The 21,153-nt window shown below is 38.4% G+C and overlaps 1 protein-coding gene across 3 annotated transcripts in view; it reads right to left on the reverse strand.

The window, feature by feature from the left end:
* Positions 1-21,153, reverse strand: part of DCC (DCC netrin 1 receptor) — a 1,166,577-nt gene that overhangs the window by 92,968 nt on the left and 1,052,456 nt on the right. For all 3 annotated transcript variants that reach the window (XM_067014926.1, XM_067014925.1, XM_067014924.1), the window contains one exon: positions 5,176-5,338. In XM_067014926.1, coding sequence (XP_066871027.1) covers positions 5,176-5,338 — 163 coding nt within the window. The remainder of the gene's footprint in view (positions 1-5,175; positions 5,339-21,153) is intronic.

Below are 21,153 nucleotides of genomic sequence, written 5' to 3' on the forward strand. Positions count from 1 at the left end.
TGCGGAGCATGGGCTCTGGACGTGCAGGCTCAGCGGCCACGATTCAAGGGCCCAGCCGCTCCGCGGCATGTGGGATCCTCCCGGACCGGGCAAGAACCCGCGTCCCCTGCATCGGCAGGCGGATCTCAACCACTGCGCCACCGGGGAAGCCCCACCCATGTATTCTTGAATAAAGGCAAAGCAAGGAATCTTCCACGGCTCTCTCTGCTCTTTCTCATACTGTGGCAAAGCTTCCAGAGCATAATCAAATTCTGGCAGGTTTTGTTTGTTAGTTTTATCTGTCTATCTATCTATCTATCTCCGTATCTATGTATCTATCTATCCATCCATCCATCTATCTGTATGTATGTATGTATCTATCTATCTATCTCTATGTATCTATCCATCTATCCATCCATCCATCCATCTATCTGATCTTGCTTCTGTCCACAACGTCTTCACTGTCTTTACTTACAAACTACTTACCCTTTAAGATTCCCTTCAAGCCTGTTTTCGTTAGGAAACCTTCCTTACCACTTTAGGTCTGTGTAATCTTAGAATAGCTAAATCATTTCCCTGGTCTCTCTCTATACCACTCACCTTGCATTGATCACTGTTTGTCTTATTGGGCTGGCCAGATGCTCCCTGTGTGTGCACTGGTTTCCTCCAGTGATACTGGAGCAAACTCTCTTTACTTCCTTTCTGTAACATCACCCATTGTTTTACAACATGTATCCACTTGTTTATTCAGTGAACATTTATGGAATGGTAAATGTGTCAAGAAGTATGCTAAGGACTAGAAATGCAAAGATCAGTGAGACAGTGGGAGTTTAATAAATGAATGAAAAAAGGCATGTTGGAGCAAGGAGCATGCCCTGGGGCATGGCAGGGAGGAAAGCTGAAAAAGTAGAGGGCACCAAATCATAACAGACACATTTAAACTATCAGTAAGTCAGTGGGAAATTGCAGAAAGGTTTTTAGCTCAAGAGTTAACATTCATCAGATTTGTTACTTTGTAGATCACACACCAAGCACATAGAAATCACTTGAATTGAATGATAAAAACGTGTCATTATTTTTAAAAAATTTTCCTCCATCCAAATGTTTCCCAAAGCTTTCCAGCCTCCTAATTATCTATACTGATTATTTTTACTATACTGACTGCTACTAAAAACAAAACAAAAAACTTGTATTGGAAAACCAGAGAAAATATGTCCTAGATACTCAAATAAACCTGCCTTTTCTGAGATGGAATTAAGATATATTGACATCTTAAGTGGCTGTCAGTTAAAATTCTTGTGTGGTGAATACTGAAAACCAATGAAATGTTAAAATTTTGAAAATCAGTGAAAGTGACCTATAGTAAAGTACAACAGATTTCATTTGAGTTGAAACATTTGATCTTCAGTACTGAAGGTAATTACTTTTGTTAAGATTTGAATGTGTGTGGATACTTAAAACTTGCTGTGTACACGTCAAATCAAAGAGGAGGCTTAGTTAACTGGTGATTTTACCATGTAAACCTTGAATTTTATTACACATTTAAATTTAATGTATTTGGACAAGTTGTTGACCATCTACCCATGTGTTCATGTGATAAACATGTGTCCAGAATTTCCAGGATAGTCTCAATGTCAAATATTTTTTTCTTTAGTATCTGTAGATACATTCTAACTTATCAAAATACACGTTCTAGGGCTTCCCTGGTGGCGCAGTGGTTGAGAATCCGCCTGCCGATGCAGGGGACACGGGTTCGTGCCCCGGTCCGGGAAAATCCCACATGCCGCGGAGCGGCTGGGCCCGTGAGCCATGGCCGCTGAGCCTGCGCGTCCGGAGCCTGTGCTCCGCAACGGGAGAGGCCACAGCAGTGAGGCCCGCATACCACAAAAAAAAAAAAAAAAAAAAAATACACGTTCTACATTTTGGCCAGGAAAATATTATTACTCTGTTACAAAGTACCAAAATCCCCCATCAATTTAAGCTTTATTAAAACACAAATTTTCAATATTATGATATTCTACTATAATCTCACTAATTCAGAATGTGTAAGGGAAGTCTCTTCAAAGTGGTAAAAAAATTTTAAATTAATAGCTAAAAACAAATGCAGTTATTTTCATTTCCTGTGAATTTGAAGCTAAATGTTACCATGTGATTTTGTAATTTAGTAGTAGTCCGTGGAGAATTTTAGTGGTAGAGGGTTGACAGAAAACTATTTAGTCCCACTTCTTATTTGAGGAAACCGATATTCAGAGACTAGGTCTTCCCTTAGGTGTAATTAAATATTATTAATTCCATTAAAGAAGTGGTAGAATCAGAACTAGAACTTGGGTTCTAACTTCTGTTAGTTATTTTATAACATAAAAAGAAAATCTTACCAACTAGAGTGTGAGTCAATCAGATAAGCTAGCTCATTACCTCATTACATAAATCACAGAATAAAATGTGTAGACACTGACTTGAATGAAGTATTACTGAGAGTACACAAAAATATGTTTCAAATCCATGTGGATGTAATTCAGGTCCCCCAGTAAAACACATAGACAATTTACCTTCTCCAGCAGTCCTAAATAAAGAGATATTGAAGAAGCACACAGATATTTCCTACTTCACCTTATTAATTACATTAAACTCCCATTTCTGAGAGCCCTGTAATGGACATTATTTCTGTTTCAAATTAGAATTGATTTTGCTTTCATCTGCATTATTTAATCTGTTCTACAAAGTTCAGTGGTGGTGGTATGGGGGAAGGAGGAGCTCTCAATGAAATCAAGAAAAGCTAAACTAAAACTCAGAAATATCTTAAAGGAGAGATTTTCTTTTTTTCTTTTTCTCTGTTAACATATACAAACAAAGAGATCAGGATGAGTGCCATTGGGCCTGTTACTGAAGAAAAATATATGAAGCTAAATTGTGAAACTATGCCAAGTAAATATTAAGAGACTTTGGGAGTAGGGTGAGGAAAAACCCAAGCGGCAGTAGCATAGGAGCTATACAGATTCACTTTCTTTGGGTTTTCAGTCATTCATGGAGTGATTTATTCTTTCAATCATTCCCTAATTTTAAAAACAAGTGATACCCAGGGTTCAGCTTCTACTCTTTCTATATAAAACTTTCAAGCTTCTAACGAAGTACTTAGGGTGGGATTTAGGACAATTTGAGAGTTTCCCAAAATAGCACCAAATCCCACTTTTGCACATGGAGAAGACTAGCATTTTCTCTGTGGAGAAACAACACAGGTCCAGGAGTTCAGTTCATCAAGTCAATATAACCCTCAAACATTCTTCTAACAATGATGAAAATGATCAAAACAAAACAAAACACCTCACTACAGATGGTTTAGTTATTTCAATTCATTTTGTGAACACATCCATGTTTTGAAAACTGTCATGAAATAAGGCCAGAAATTGCTGCCCTCCCTGCTTCCATTTCTGTGAACCTTTCTCAGCTCTGCCTCAGAGACCTGCAGCTTTGATTTTTCACCATTCTTTGTTTACAAAAGCCCTTTCCTGGGATTGCTGGACCAAGAGATTGTTCAATGACTTAATCACAGTGATTTTCCCCCAGAGCCTTACCAAGTGCCCAGCACTCTAGAAGCTCAGTGGGCGATTATGACTTCCCAGATGCTTACACAGGAGACCCACCTTGTTAATCTCATTCTGTCTGGTTCTCTGTTCGGAAACAGTGGACCAGCACACCAGCTATCATCAGCTTCAAGACAGTCCAGTCAAATGAAGGCAGCTGGATATAAAATTTGACCTGTCATCTAAATAAATGAAATGCGAAGACTGCATCTATACCCTATGGTACTTTCTTCAGTATGTACATCTTCCTGTATCCTGTTACTAAATACCTTACTTCAAAATGCTGGAAGATACACTAGAAATCAACAAACAGGGTCACAGCATTTTTAAAAAGAGAGAAAGGCTAAGGTATTACCAGGGGAAGAGGGAAAATTATTTGCTAGAGAATCTTTGTCCAGCAATGTGTATGGTATACAGTTGTCAAACCAGCCACCTATGGGCCCATGCCTCAGACTTACAGAACACCATGCCTCAGGCCAAAAACAAAAATTAAGGAAAGAGCCTATTGGGCTTCCCTGGTGGCGCAGTGGTTGAGAGTCCGCCTGCCGATGCAGGAGACACGGGTTCGTGCCCTGGTCTGGGAAGATCCCACATGCCGCGGAGCAGCTGGGCCTGTGAGCCATGGCCACTGAGCCTGTGCATCCGGAGCCTGCGCTCCGCAAAGGGAGAGGCCACAACAGTGAGAGGCCCGTGTACCACAAAAAAAAAAAAAAAAAAAAGGAAAGAGCCTATTGTAGCCAATCCAGTGAGAAGAGCACAGCGGAAAAAGACATATCATGTTGGGTTTGAAAAGTGTTAGAGAGGCAGAAAATAACCAGAAGGTTATTGCTGATTCCCACAACTGGTTGATACAAGGTTAATATGCTGTTTATGGGGTATCGCTGGGAGGGGATAAGCTGAATTAAAACCCCTTTTCCATTCCAAACTTTGTACTTTGATATATCTTTCTCTGCATGTGCTATAACCTAGAGCTGCATGATATGAAAATATTTTTAAACCCCTCAAAATTTTTAATTTCTGAAAATCCACCATAGCCAGGAAATATGAACCATTTTGAATTTCTGGAGTCTCTCGTCTATCCTAACTACTGCCTCCAAACTAAACATTCCACAGTATTATAATTACGTTGAGTTTGGTAGTCTATACTTAGTCATTCATGCAACAAGCATTGATTAAATGCCTACAGGCCTTCTCACCAAAAGGGATACATAAATACTTTTAGAGGAATACACATCTCCAAGGTTTTATACATAATTGCAGAGAGAGGGCTATAAGTAGGGACATGGTGAAGTCCACTCTCTAAGTGTTACTTAAGGAATACCTGCTCTCATCTGAAAGGAAGAATCTGGTCTCAAGAAGTAAAATCAAACAGAAATGCAGAGTGAGTGTTCAGGTGGATTATATTATTAATTCTGCAAGCCTAGTCCTCACCCTCTTAAGTTATGGGCCTGGAATGGACAAAGGCAAGATTTTGCCCAGCTCTGGAGAGGAGATGAGGAACACGTAGTGAATTATGGAAGCACACAGGAAGAGAGCCGTCAAAAATCTAACTCAAAAAGATGGTAGTCGGGTCAAGCAGTGACTTCTCATCTCTTGGGCACTAGCTGTTACCTACTTTCTCTGCTGGGCTGAAGAACGCCGGGTGCAAATCACGGCCACGATCACCACCACCAGCACTGTGATGACGCCCACGGTGACCACAATAATCACAAGCAGGTTGCTGTTCTTCTGAGGAGTGACGCTGCCATGTGGGGGGTGCATCTGGCCAATTGGTGGCTCTGGGAAAAGACAGGCAAATGAAGATCAGGTTTAGGGAGATGTGACGGCCATGGCTTATCAAGCTTGGTTAAGAATTCAGAGAGTTCCTATTGTTCTGGGCATTCCTGAAGCTGGGGGAAAAAGCAATGAAAAATGAGAGGAAAGATGAAATTATCTACCCAAGATAAATGAAACCAATGTTCACATGGAAACTTACAGCAACGTTATTCAGAATCACCAAAAGTGGGAAACCCCAAAACCATCAACTGATGAATAGATAAACAAGTGTGATATATACATACAACAGAATACCACCCAGTCATAAAAAGGAATGAAGTATCGATACATGCTACAAAATTCATGTAACTTGAAAATGATGTACTAAGTGAAAGAAGCCAGACACAAAAGGCCACGTATTGTACAATTCTACTTCTATGAAATATCCAAAATAGGCAAATCTACAGAGACAGAAAGTAGAGTAGTGTTTGCCAGTGGATGTGGGGAGAAGTGAACGGGGAAAGACTGCTAATGGGTAGAGGGTTTCCCTCTGGGGTGATGAAAATATTCTAAAACTAGATAGTGGTGATGGTGGCACAACCTTGTGAATATGCTAAAAACAACTGAATTGTGCACTTTGAGAGGGTAAATTTATGGTATGGGAATTATATCTCAGTGGAAAAATATAATTAAGCTATGGTATTGAGTAGAAAGTGGGGAAGGCAGAAAGCATGCCGCGTTGAACGATAAGAATTCCAGTATGACAAGAATCAGAGAAGGCTGAGAAAATACTATTTATTTGATGCTGTGAAAGACAAACTATTTGACACCAATCACTCATACTTTCCATTCCTTTTAAGAAACTATCCATAAAGCACACTTAATTTTCAACCTGTCAAGGGTGTATGAGTACCATTTAAAAGCAGCCACAGGGTTGGAAAGAGTGTCATAAAGTCCTTAGATAAATTTTTCCTGGGCTGCAACTGTACCACTTGGTAGACAATATTTAGGCGAAAATAGAACGATAATTTGCTTATGTAAGCAAGAATGACTAATGACCCTTTAAATAGCTTTCTTTAAACCCTCAGTGATTAATCAATTAGAAATATTCTGATTTATGTCATATTTACTATTACAAGCTACCAAGTTCTAAAAAGTATATATTAGCATATAGTTTTATTTATAAATAATTTTAAAAGTAGCAGAAAGCAATGAATTTCGATGTTTTCCTAGATCTAAATTTGAATGAGTTTCTTTAACAACCTGTATTAGCTTTCTATACCCCTTGAGCAAAATCTTTAGGCCTTTTGTACCTCAGTGCCTTTACCTATAAAGTGGAAATAATAATATTTATCATAGGTAGTTAGTCACAATTAGAAAAAATACAGACAAAGCAACTATCTCAGCAACTATCTGACACAGTGTAATTGCTTACAATATCATTATCCTACTGAAACATTAAATAAAATGTTGCCTAAATTAATAATCTACCGTATCATTTGGGATACTTTTGGTGTGGACTTCCAAACTATTGATACAAACATTTTAGAAATAATATTCAATGTGAAAGATAAATTAACTTGTTTTCATAAGTGAATATAATAACCCAGCACTTGCCTCAAAATTGAAACACTATCTTTTGACAAGTTATCTAAGAATCATTGGGTTTTTTTTTTTTTGAAAAGATAGTCACCTAAATTTAAACAAATTATTGCTGATTCAATATTGTTGGGGAAAAAAAGTAAGTGCTACCGATATAACTTGAATCTCAGGGGCGGTAACTCATCAAGTTTTTACACAGCACTTTCTGTTAAAAGATTCTGATTATAAATGAAAAAAATAAGGTTTCCTTGAAGTAATTTTTTCATTTATTACAAAGGAATGAGGCAAGTAATGAAAGGTTAGAACTTTCTGTGTCATAGTTTTACTTACAATTTTAAAAGTCATGTTACAGTAGTATCTCAATATGCCCTTTCTGTTCTTAATAAATTAAATGATTGGAATAAATTAACCTTTTATGTGAGAGCATACAATGGAGGCCCTTGGGGATCGCATGGATTTTATTAGCTTAACTTAAATTTAACAGTTCACCATTTCTGACAAACTTAGTTTGAGTCATACCTGGCAGTAACACTGTATGAATATTTTTTAAAACCATGTAAATTGGAATTTTTCCAATTTTTGCTCTTCTTTCTTTCTACCTAGGAAGATATCGTGCTCCAAATTAGAAAATAATGACTCTGGATTCTGCTGAGTTTTAGATTAAGTGAGATATTGATGTTATTTGCCTCACAGAGTTGGGTTCATGAGGGCTCCCATTATAAATCTTTGATTCCAGGCCTTTATGACTTCCTCATAAAAGTTCCATCAGTTTAAAACTTGGTTTTTAAGATCTTTCATTAATTTCCCAATCTCCATTCAAAGGCTGACTAATCAGAATATCTGACATTGAACAGGCAGTAAAGAAAGTCAAGTGCAATGGTGTCTTTAGATAGAGTCTATCCTTGTTATTTGCAGTAGTTGTGTTCTATAAAGACATCACAAATACTAAATTAGGGAATACAAAGTATTGCTTCTAGAGGAAACACAGTGTCATGTTCCTGGGAGCCTACATTTTTATCAACCAATCAAAGGACAACCTTGTTTCATGTGGGTTTCTCTTTAAAGGTGCCTTATTTAATATGTAATGTTGATTCATTAACATTGAACTCAGAGCCAACAGAGCTATAAATTCATGCCTGAGTGAAGCTTAATTAACACACATATTTTCTCCATCAGACACATCAGCCTTTAGTGTTTAGGAACACTAGAAAGCACTTCATCACCACATTTAGGGACAGCTTTAAACAGTGAAACCACCAACAAAACCCCACAAAAATGTGAAAAATTGGCACTAAATGTAGTGCCGAAAGGACACATCCATGGTATGAGAGCTGAACCATCAAGGCAGAATGCCACCTTGTTCCAGCTCAGCTGAGTTTGTGAGCAATGGGCTGCTCAAATTTCTGGCTGCTCTGCACATGTCCAAGGATGATCATAAAAGCACCATAATTATTGGTTTTGGGGGTTAGAAATAATATTTTAGAGAGTAGGCATACTCATGAGTAGAGAACCTGCAAATAATGATGATCAACCATATATCTAAATATTAAAAGAGTGCTCCAAATTAGAAAACATTTAGAACTCACAAATCCAGATTGTGTCGGTAAGAGTTCTGGGAGATACCCTGACTCCAGCAGGGGCAAGGGGACCTTTGTCCCCTTTCGGAAGCTGAATGGTGTAATTCAAAGGCTCACAAATCTCCTCCAGGACACTGTGATTATTTCATGAGATAACGGATGCATCACACCGACCACACACCCTGGTACAGAGCTGGTGCTCAACAGATATGATGCGGCCCAATATATTTCATTCTTTGTGATTTTTCCAAATTAAAGAAAAATACAGTATCCTAATTCATCTGTTCCTGGTGTTAGCCTAAGGGTGTGGGTATCCAATGTCTGAGTAATCAAGACCTAGATACGTTTCACTAAAATCAGTGAGAAGGGAGTCACATTTTTTTCATATCACATGAGCATTCCATCCAACTTAATTTTCATGATATCTGATCACCGCAAATGATTTCATCCTTTTAATACCAAATTTAATAAAAGCAAACATAGGTTTCATAATCTGTTGGGTCTAAAGTCTTAGTAATGATTAGAAAATTGGTTTGGTGTAACTACTAATAAGGTCTTTAATTTTTGTGATACTTGGTAGGCTTTCAAAAATATTTTATGTGCCTTATCATATTTGCCCTCAAAAATTCTGCAGTAGGCTCATGGATAGACTGATACTCTGAGTGCTTAACTATCACATAAAACACAAAGCTATGTAGAGAATCCAGGAGTCCTGGCTCCCAAGTTGAGAACCTGGTCTCATTGCCACAATGGCTGAGCCCTAATAGCTACACAATATCAATAGGCAGGTAAACAATGTGAACATAAGATTGACAAGTTCAGAGCTGGGAAGATGGCGGAAGAGTAAGACGCGGAGATCACCTTCCTCCCCACAAATACATAAGAACTACATCTACATGTAGAACAACTCCTACAGAACACCCACTGAATGCTGGCAGAAGACCTCAGACGTCCCCAAAGCCAAGAAACTCCCCACGTACATGGGTAGGGCAAAAGAAAAAAGAATAAACAGAGACAAAAGAATAGGGACAGGACCTGTACCAGTGGGAGGGAGCTGTGAAGGAGGAAAGGTTTCCACACACTAGAAGCCCCTTCGAGGGCGAAAACTGCGGGTGGCAGAGGTGGGAAGCTCCCGGGCCATGGAGGAGAGCGCAGCAATAGGGGTGCGGAGGGCAAAGCGGAGAGATTCCTGCAGAGGAGCAGTGCCGACCAGCACACACCAGCCCGAGAGGCTTGTCTGCTCACCCACGGGGGCGGGCGGGGGCTGGGAGCTGAGGCTCTGGCTTCGGTCGGATCCCAGGGAGAGGACTGGGGTTGCCAGCATGAACACAGCCTGAAGGGGGCTAGTGCACCACGGCTAGCTGGGAGAGAGTCTGGGAAAAGGCCTGGAGCTGCCAAAGAAGGAAGAGACTTTTTCTTGCCTCTTTGTTTCCTGGTGCGTGAGGAGAGGGGGTTAAGCGCACCGCTTAAAGGAGCTCCAGAGACGGGCGCGAGCCGCGGCTATCAGCGTGGACCCCAGAGATGGGCATGAGATGCTAAGGCTGGTGCTGCCGCCACCAAGAAGCCTGTGTGCAAGTACAGGTCACTCTCCACACTGCCCTCCTGGGAGCCTGTGCAGCCCGCCACCACCAGGGTCCCGGGATCCAGGGACAACTTCCCCGGGAGAACGCACAAGGTGCCTCAGGCTGTTGCAACGTCATGCTGGCCTCTGCCGCCGCAGGATCACCCTGCATCCATACCCCTCCCTCCCCATGGCCTGAGTGAGCCAGAGCCCCCAAATCAGCTGCTCCTTTAATCCCGTCCTGAGTGAAGAACAGACGCCCTCAGGCAACCTATACGCAGAGGCGGGGCCACATCCAAAGCTGAACCAGAGGAGCTGTGCAAATAAAGAAGAGAAAGGGAAATCTCTCCCAGCAGCCTCAGAAGCAGCTGATTAAATCTCCACAATCAATTTAATGTACCCTGCATATGTGGAATACCTGAATAGACAATGAATCATGCCAAATTGAGGAGGTGGACTTTGAGAGCAAGATATATTATTTTTTCCCCTTTTTCCTCTTCTTGTGAGTGTGTATGTGTATGCTTCTGTGAAAGATTTCATCTGTACAGCTTTACTTTCACCATTTGTCCTAGGGGTCTGTCCATCCGTTTATTTTTGTTTTACTTAAAAATTTTTTTTTCTTAATAATTATTTTTTTATTTTAATAACTATTTTATTTTATCTTACTTTATTTTATCCTCCTTTCTACTTTTTCTCCCTTTTACTCTGAGCCGTGTGGATGAAAGGCTCTTGGTGCTGCAGCCAGGAGTCAGTGCTGTGCCTCAGAGGTGGGAGAGCCAACTTCAGGACACTGGTCCACAAGAGATGCCCAGCCCCACGTAATATCAAACAGTGAAAATCTCCCAGAGATCTCCATCTCAATACCAACACCCAGCTTAACTCAACGAACAGCAAGCTACAGTGCTGGACACCCTATGCCAGACAACTAGCAAGAGAGGAACACAAACCCACCCATTAGCAGAGAGGCTGCCTAAAATCATAATAGGGCCACAGACACCCCAAAACACAGCACCAGACGTGGACCTACTCACCAGAAAGACAAGATCCAGCCTCATCCACCAGAACATAGGCACTAGTCCCCTCCACTGGGAAGCCTATGCAACCCACTGAAACAACCTTAGCCACTGGGAACAGACACCAAAAACAATGGGAACTACGAACCTGCAGCCTGCAAAAAGAAGACCCCAAACACAGTAAGATAAGCAAAATGAGAAGACAGAAAAACAAGGAGCAAGGTAACATGAAGGAGCAAGGTAAAATCACACCTGATCTAACAAATGAAGAGGAAATAGGCAGTCTACCTAAAAAAGAATTCAGAATAATGATAATAAATATGATCCAAAATCTTGGAAATAGAATAGAGAAAATGCAAGAAACATTTAACAAGGACCTAGAAGAGCTAAAGATGAAACAAGCAATGATGAATAAAACAATAAATGAAATTAAAAATACTGTAGATGGGATCAATAGCAGAAAAACTGAGGCAGAAAATGGATAAGTGACCTGGAAGATAAAATAGTGGAAATAACTACTGCAGAGCAGAATAAAGAAAAAAGAATGAAAAGAACTGAGGACGGTCTCAGAGACCTCTGGGACAACATTAAATGCACCAACATTCGAATTATAGGGGTCCCAGAAGAAGAAGAAGAGAAAAAGAAAGGGACTGAGAAAATATTTGAAGAGATTAGTTGAAAACTTCCCTAATATGGGAAAAGAAATAGTTAATCAAGTCCAGGAAGCAAAGAGAGTCCCATACAGGATAAATCCAAGGGGAAACACATCAAGACACATATTAATCAAACTGTCAAAAATTAAATACAAAGAAAACATATTAAAAGCAGCAAGGGAAAAACAACAAGTAACACATAAGGGAATCCCCATAAGGTTAACAGCTGATCTTTCAGCAGAAACTCTACAAGCCAGAAGGGAGTGGCAGGACATATTTAAAGTGATGAAGGAAAAAAACCTACAACCAAGATTACTCTACCCAGCAAGGATCTCATTCAGATTTGATGGAGAAGTTAAAACCTTTACAGACAAGCAAAAGCTGAGAGAGTTCAGCACCACCAAACCAGGTTTACAACAAATGCTAAAGAAACTTCTCCAGGCAAGAAACACAAGAGAAGGAAAAGACCTACAATAACAAATGCAAAACAATTAAGAAAATGGGAATAGGAACATACATATCGATAATTTCCTTAAATGTAAATGGATTAAAAGCTCCCACCAAAAGACACAGACTGGCTGAATGGATACAAAAACAAGACCCATATATATGCTGTTGACAAGAGGCCCACTCCAGACCTAGAGACACCTGCAGACTGAAAGTGAGGTGATGGAAAAATATATTCCATGCAAATGGAAATCAGAAGAAAGCTGGAGTAGCAATTCTCATATCAGACAAAATAGACTTTAAAATAAAGACTATTACAAGAGATAAAGAAGGACACTACATAATGATCAAGGGGTTGATCCAAGAAGAAGATATAACAATTGTAAATATTTATGCACCCAACATAGGAGCACCTCAGTACATAAGGCAAATACTAACAGCCATAAAAGGGGAAATTGACAGTAAAACAATCATAGTAGGGAACTTTAACACCCCACTTTCACCAATGGGCAGATCATCCAAAATGAAAATAAATAAGGAAACACAAGTTTTAAATGATACATTACACAAGATGGACTTAATTAATATTTACAGGACATTCCATCCAAAAACAACAGAACACACATTTTTCTCAAGTGCTCATGGAATTCTCCAGGACATATCATATCTTGGGTCACAAATCAAGTCTTGGTAAATTTAAGAAAAATGAAATTCTATCAAGTATCTTTTCCGACCACAATGCTATGAGACTAGACATCAATTACAGGAAAAGATCTGTAAAAATAACAAACACATGGAGGCTAAACAATACTCTACTTAATAACGAAGTGATCACTGGAGAAATCAAAGAGGAAATTAAAAAATACCTAGAAACAAATGACAATTCAGACATGACGACCCAAAACCTATGGGATGCAGCAAAAGCAGTTCTAAGAGGGAAGTGTATAGCAATACAATCCTACCTTAAGAAACAGGAAACATCTTGAATAAACAACCTAACCTTGCACCTAAAGCAATACAGGAAGAAGAACAAAAAAACCCCAAAGTTAGCAAAAGGAAAGAAATCATAAAGATCAGATCAGAAATAAATGAAAAAGAAATGAAGGAAACAATAGCAAAGATCAATAAAACTAAAAGCTGGTTTTTTGAGAAGATAAACAAAATTGATAAACCATTAGCCAGAAGCATCAAGAAAAAAAGGGAGAAGACTCAAATCAATAGAATTAGAAATGAAAAAGGAGCAGTAACAACTGACACTGCAGAAATATAAAAGATCATGAGAGATTACTACAAGCAACTCTATGCCAATACAATGGAAAACCTGGAAGAAATGGACAAATTCTTAGAAATGCACAACCTGCCAAGACTGAATCAGGAAGAAATAGAAAATATGAACAGACCAATCACAAGCACTGAAATTGAAACTATGATTAAAAATCTTCCAAGAAACAAAAGCCCAGGACCAGATGGCTTCACAGGCAAATTCTATCAAACATTTAGAGAAGAGCTAACACCTATCCTTCTCAAACTCTTCCAAAATATAGCAAAGGAAGGAACACTCCCAAGCTCATTCTATGAGGCCACCATCACCCTGATACAAAAACCAGACAAAGATGTAAAAAAGAAAGAACACTACAGGCCAATATCACTGATGAACATGGATGCAAAAATCCTGAACAAAATACTAGCAAACAGAATCCAACAGCACATTAAAAGGATCATACACCATGATCAAGTGGGGTTTATTCCAGGAATGCAAGGATTCTTCAATATACACAAATCAATCAACATGATACACCATATTAACAAATTGAAGAAGAAAAACCATATGATCCTCTCAATAGATGAAGAGAAAGCTTTCAACAAAATTCAACACCCATTTATGATAAAAACCCTGCAGAAAGTAGGCTTAGAGGGAACTTTCCTCAACATAATAAAGGCCATATATGACAAACCCACAGCCAACCTTGCCCTCAATGGTGAAAAACTGAAACCATTTCCACCAAGATGAGGAACAAGACAAGGTTGCCCACTCTCACCACTCTTATTCAACATAGTTTTGGAAGTTTTAGCCACAGCAGTCAGAGAAGAAAAAGAAATAAAAGGAATCCAAATCGGAAAGGAAGAAGTAAAGCTGTCACTGGTGGCAGATGACATGATAGTATACACAGAGAATCCTAAAGATGCTACCAGAAAACTACTAGTGCTAATCAACGAATTTGGTAAAGTAGCAGGATACAAAATTAATGTACAGAAATCTCTGGCATTCTTATACACTAATGATGAAAAATCTGAGAGTGAAATTAAGAAAACACTCTCATTTACCACTGCAATAAAAAGAATAAAATATCTAGGAATAAACATACCTAAGGAGACAAAAGACTTGTATGCAGAAAACTATAAGACACTGATGAAAGAAATTAAAGATGATACAAATAGATGGAGAGATATACCATGTTCTTGAATTGGAAGAATTGACATTGTGAAAATGACTCTACTACCCTAAGCAATCTACAGATTCAATGCAATCCCTATTAAACTACCACTGGCATTTTTCACAGAACTGGAACAAAAAATTTCACAATTTGTATGGAAACAAAAAAGACCCCGAATAGCCAAAGCAATCTTGAGAACAAAAAATGGAGCTAGAGGAATCAGGCTCCCTGACTTCAGACTATACTACAAAGCTACAGTAATCAAGACAGTATGGTACTGGCACTAAAACAGAAATATAGATCAATGGAACAGGATAGAAAGCCCAGAGATAAACCTACGCACATATGGTCACCTTATCTCTGATCAAGGAGGCAAGAATATACAGTGTAAAGAAGACAGACTCTTCAATAAGTGGTGCTGGGAAAACTGGACAGGTACATGTAAAAGTATGAGATTAGAACACTCCCTAACACCATACAAAAAATAAGCTCAAAATGGATTAAAGACCTAAATGTAAGGCCAGAAACTATCAAACTCTTAGAGGAAAGCATAGGCAGAACACTACTCTATGACATAAATCACAGCAAGATTCTTTTGGACCCACCTCCTAGAGAAATGGAAATAAAAACAAAAATAAACAAATGGGACCTAATGAAACTTAAAAGGTTTTGCACAGCAAAGGAAACCATAAACAAGACCAAAAGACAACCCTCAGAATGGGAGAAAATAGTTGCAAATGAAGCAACTGACAAAGGATTAATATCCAAAATTTACAAGCAGCTCATGCAGCTCAATATCAAAAAAACAAACAACCCAATCCAAAAATAGGCAGAAGACCTAACTATACATTTCTCCAAAGAAGATACACAGATTGCCAACAAACACATGAAAGAATGCTCAACATCATTAATCATTAGAGAAATGCAAATCAGAACTACAATGAGATATCATCTCACACTGGTCAGAATGGCCATCATCAAAAAAATCTAGAAACAATAAATGCTGGAGAGGGGGTGGAGAAAAGGGAACACTCTTGCACTGCTGGTGGGAATGTAAATTGATACAGCCACTATGGAGAACAGCATGGCGGTTCCTTCAAAAACTACAAATAGAACTACCATACGACCCAGCAATCCCAGTACTGGGCATATACCCTAAGAAAACCATAATTCAAAAAGAGTCATGTATCAAAATGTTCATTGCAGCTCTATTTACAATAGCCAGGAGATGGAAACAACGTAAGTGTCCATCATTGGATGAATGGATAAAGAAGATGTGGCACATATATACAAAGGAATATTACTCACCATAAAAAGAAACGAAATTGAGTTATTTGTAGTGAGGTGGATGGACATAGAGTCTGTCATACAGAGTGAAGTAAGTCAGAAAGAGAAAAACAAATACCGTATGCTAACACATATATATGGAATCTAAGAAAAAAAAAAGGTCATGAAGAACCTAGGGTTAAGATGGGAATGGAGACGCACACCTACTATAGAATGGACTTGAGGATGTGGGGAGGGGGAAGGGTAGGCTGTGACAAAGTGAGAGAGTGGCATAGACATATATACACTACCAAACGTAGAATATATAGTTAGTGGGAAGCAGCCGCATAGCACAGGGAGATCAGCTCTGTGCTTTGTGACCACCTAGAGGGGTGGGATAGGGAGAGTGGGAGGGAGGGAGATGCAAGAGGGAAGAGATATGGTAACATGTGTATATGTATAACTGATTCACTTTGTTATGAAGCAGAAACTAACACGCCATTGTAAAGCAATTATACTCCAATAAAGATGTTAAAAAAAAAAAAAAAAAAGATTGACAAGTTCAGTTCTGGGGAGACAGACAGATCCAATGAAAGCTTCTAGTTGGGAAATTAACTTCCCTCCCATGATTGCAGTGTTCTCGGATAACAGTTTTGTTATTACAACACTTTCAGCTCAACATAAGTCTTCATAATTTCACAGGCCTTTGAATTTGAACATTCACATGGCATTGAATATTTCAAAGCATTTCACTCTAAAATAAGGTACTATATAGTCAATCAGCTGGAAGAGACCTCACAGATTATATAGCCCTGTGTTCCCTAAAATGAAATATTAATCACCATTATGGGGGAAAAATGTTCCTTGGTCAATTAAGTTGGAAAACATATTTTTTCCCTCAAATATCAGAATTTTGAACATGCTAATGTGAACTTTGCATTTCCAGGAGAGTAAATAAGATCCAATTTGGTGCTGTGGATATGATGTTGTGATCAAACTATGAGTAAGTGGTAATTATATGATATGATGGAGGTGTTAACTATGGTTGTCATCATTCTGGATTATTTAAGTGGATCAAATCAGCTCGTTGTACACCTTAAACTTACACAATGTTATATGTCAATTATTTTCCAATAAAGCTGGAGGCAGGGGGAAAAGCCATGAAAGGATTCAAGTAGGCAAAAAGAAACAATATGAGATAAGACACATACACAGTTGTGAGATAGTCAGAGGCTTGCCCAACTAGTTGGACCTGAGAAGAAGAAAAATTCCTATATATTAAATGTTTTGTCTTCCATTCCTGAAACATGTACCCCATCTGGGTCACTGTGACATGAATAGAATGTCAGGTTACTTCTCACCTGAGATCAAGGCATAGCCAATAGAAGTGAGTTGTGAAAGCTCCATTTCTGAGCTATTTTTCTGAAAGGGTGGAGAAGGAAAAACAGCCAGGCTATGAAACCATTAGAATGTATTTATGGGGCCACATATATATCATTTCCTAATAAGGTTTATGTCATGGTCTTCTTGTATATTGTGTAGTCTGAGAATAATTTCCAAATTAGCATATTGATTGCTCCCTACCAAAAAAGAGGGGGGCATAATTGTTGATCTCATGGAGCTTACAATTCATTGGACAAGACTTACATTAAACAAATCATGAAGCAAATAAATATAATATTACCACTGTAGTTGGTATTTTAAAGAAAAGTAGAAAGATATAACATGAGGATGTGATACGAAGTCATTGACAGAGGAGGGAGGTCATGAAAGTCCTCATTATAGAAGCGACATTTAAGCTAAATTATGAAGTGTTGCTAGGAGTTCTTGTTCCTTTGCAAGGGAACTGAGAGCAGACTGTGTGTGTGTGTGTGTGTGTGTGTGTGTGTCTGGAACATTGGGAGCAAAAAGGAAATGACACAAAATGAGACTGAAAAGAGAAACAGGACCTTGTTCACATGATCCCTGTAGATCATATTCAGTTATCCTCAGTAAAATCACAGATGGTTTAATTAAGAGTTTTCAGCAAAGAAGTGACAGGCTTGATTTGTTCCAAGGAGACATCTCTTCCCTCTGTGTGGAGAGGGGTTGGTGGTGGAAAAAGAGACCAGCTAAGAAGATATCGAACTCTCCAGGTGAGAGTTGATGATAGCTTAAACTGAGATGGTGGCAACTTTAGTCAAGCAAGGAGGACACGTACACAATATAGTTTGAAAGTAAATGAATAAAGCGGATTGCACTTGGGGCAGGAAAGAAAGGAGGAGTCAGGTTCAGGCCTCAGCAATATCCTTATGTCTAGGATGAGGGAGAGGGTGAAAGGGCAGGTAGGCTCAATGGGGCAAGAACAAAAGTTCAGTCTTGAATATGTCAGGGTTGAGATCTTATGATGAATTGTAAAGAGGCAGCTAGAAGGTCTGTGTTAGATATATAAATGTGGGAGCTGGCATGTAGATGGAATTTGAAGCCTGGGAGTAGATGAGATCACCAAACTCAAGGGTATAGAGTGAGCAGAGATGCTCTCTCAAGACTAATCCTCTAGTATTCAGGTAGAAGGCGAGGACCTGGCAAAGGAAGTGAGTACCAAACGAGTTTCCCAATGATTACTTGACAATGGAACACTTTTTTTCTCAGAGATTCTCATAGGACCCATGTACCTTGGACCAAGGGACTTTGGGGAATGCTAATCAAGCTCAGTGGTTGTTAACTGGGGAGATTTTGACCCCAGGGGGAAATTTGGCAATGTCTAGAGACAGTTTTGGTTGTTACAACATGGTAGAGGGGAAATACTACTGGCATCTAGTCGATGAAGGCCAGGGATGTTGCTAAACATCCTACAGTGCACAGGATGAACCCAACGACAAAAAAATTATCCAGTCCCCCCAAAATTATCCAGTTCCAAATGGCCATAGTTTTGTAGTTAAGAAACCCTGATCTAGCTTAACACTTTCTATGTTCAGATGAAAAACTGAGATCCAGAGAGTTTAAGTGACTTGATTCACACATTTCTAATCCATGGCAATGTCAGTTCTAGAACCTGGGGTTTGGGATTAGTCTGAGGGCCTTAACATCATTTCATATAGATAATGTTTAGATAGTAGGTGGGCAGAGCCTCTCGTAGACTAGAGCTTGAGACGCCTGGGACACTCTAATTATCTTTACTTAAGGGAAATGAAAACTAGAGGGAAAATCATGGCTTTTTCTCCTAAACACAGAGTTTTAAGTCATGTTTTACAGAACATCTAATACAATCTTAAACATACAAAAATTAATTAATAACATTAATTTTAAAATAATGTTTCACCGAAGTATCAACACCTATCAAACTTAAGTTTTCAAAGGTTAAAGTCAATATAACAACGCTTTTGCAGGGTTTGTAGATCTCTTTACCAAAAGTACGAATTTTGAAAATTTTAGGAAAAGCTACCAACAAAAAGAAATTGGTGATTTATCTTCCCCAATGAAAAAAGGATTGAACTGAAGTCATTTTCACTGGTGTTATCCTTCATACAAATATAAACTACAAAATCACATTTTCAGAAGTTGAAGATTTTCCTGCTTTAAGAATGTGGACCACAAAATTGAATGCATCATAAAAGTAAAATACTACCATATCACCACATATTAGCTTTGATTCTACCTGCCATCAGAAAATAATTTAGGAAGACTCTTCAGTTTCCTCAATTTAATTAAGGGCTTCCAACTTCAAGAGTAAACATGAACTATAGCCTTGTTTTTCTTTATTTGAATTCCAAGAGTGCTTTTTTAAAACAGTGACACGTTGTAAGAGAAAGTAAATGATTAGCGAGGTCTAAATTTATTTGCAAGTGTCTTGAGTACCCTGACAATAAACCATTATTCTATTACAATTCTTTGAAGGATGAATCGAGAAGTATAAGGAGAGGTAGGAAACGTCTCTGTCACTACATGAGGGGATGTATGAAATTTTCATTGTGTATGAGGTTCAAAAACTCAAGAAATTTCAAGATTTTTTGTTCTTATTTATGCAGCCTACTTAGCCAAGGTGTGGTGGGGTTAGAGTTTTATAAGTCAAGCTTTCACTTATATATATAATTTGAAAATATACCCCCTTCTTAAGGTATAAGACGTTAGCAGAATTTTAATTAGGAAGGTAGAATTTTCAGATGCCTTTACTGATTTGCTTGTAAGAGCCCAAGCTAAAGGCAAATTACATATTTACTGGATAGCGAAATAGAATAGGAAATAGATTAAGTATGCCCACTACCATCCGTGCCTCTCTGAGGTTATCAAGTCACCTTAATTAATCATGTAGCCTGTAATAATTAGTTATTCCAGTAGGGATTCTAGAAATGTTTCAGGTACTTTGTTCATCCCATTCATTTAACAGGAAATGCCTAAAACATCATTAAGTGTTGCAGAAAATTGAGAAGGGGTAATGCCAACAATCCATCTAAACTGGCTCAGTCATTGGATGCCATTCATCTATTTTATCTTCATGACTTTCTCCTGTGAGATAATGTATATCAGATCAAATTTAATTACAATTATATTTCTCACTAGGAATCTTAAATAGTAAAAGAATAAAATAAAGTGACATGCATTTCTCTCAATTACTGTCATTCTCTTCATCTGAAGTTTGACTCCTGTGAAAAGAAAGATCCTTATCTGTTAACATCAAATTTGGGCTGAGGTTTCTTTTCAATCATTTTCTTTTGAAGGGCAAGTTAAAATTGTCCACAGCACACTTCTAAACTTGATCCAAAATTAGGATTGCCAGATTTAGTAATTAAAAATAAAGGAGGTTCAGTTAAATTTGAATTATTTCTAGTTGCCTACAGATATGTACACTGAGATGCCTATGTACGTTGAGATGGTAATCCCTTGCAATATTTTTCTTTATCTCAGATTCATAGGTAATTAGAAAGGATTCAAATTTTACTGGGCCTCCGGTATTTTCAGTTGTTCCATTTGACAATTCTATCCAAGATTAGTGTTTAAGAGAGTATACTGTTCTGTGTCTTTGGCTTACAATTGCTTCACCTGTAACATACATAACCACTGCTCAGTAGTGGATGGAAACTGTGAGGAAATAATTATTCTTTCTCAATTGTCCATATTCCGATTGCCTCTTAATTTCCTGGCACTCTGACTCTTGAAAAAGTCCCACTAACTTCAGTTTATGAAACTGAGTGGTGACTGAAACAGTCACCTCTCTACAATAAAATTGTAGAAAGATTTCAAATATATATAGTACTTTCAAACCTAGATAGTTAACAGCCATGCATCATTTATAAAATTCTCTATG

This window comes from Kogia breviceps, chromosome 15, assembly GCF_026419965.1.
Source record: "Kogia breviceps isolate mKogBre1 chromosome 15, mKogBre1 haplotype 1, whole genome shotgun sequence".
In the NCBI taxonomy this organism is placed as follows: Eukaryota; Metazoa; Chordata; class Mammalia; order Artiodactyla; family Physeteridae; genus Kogia; species Kogia breviceps.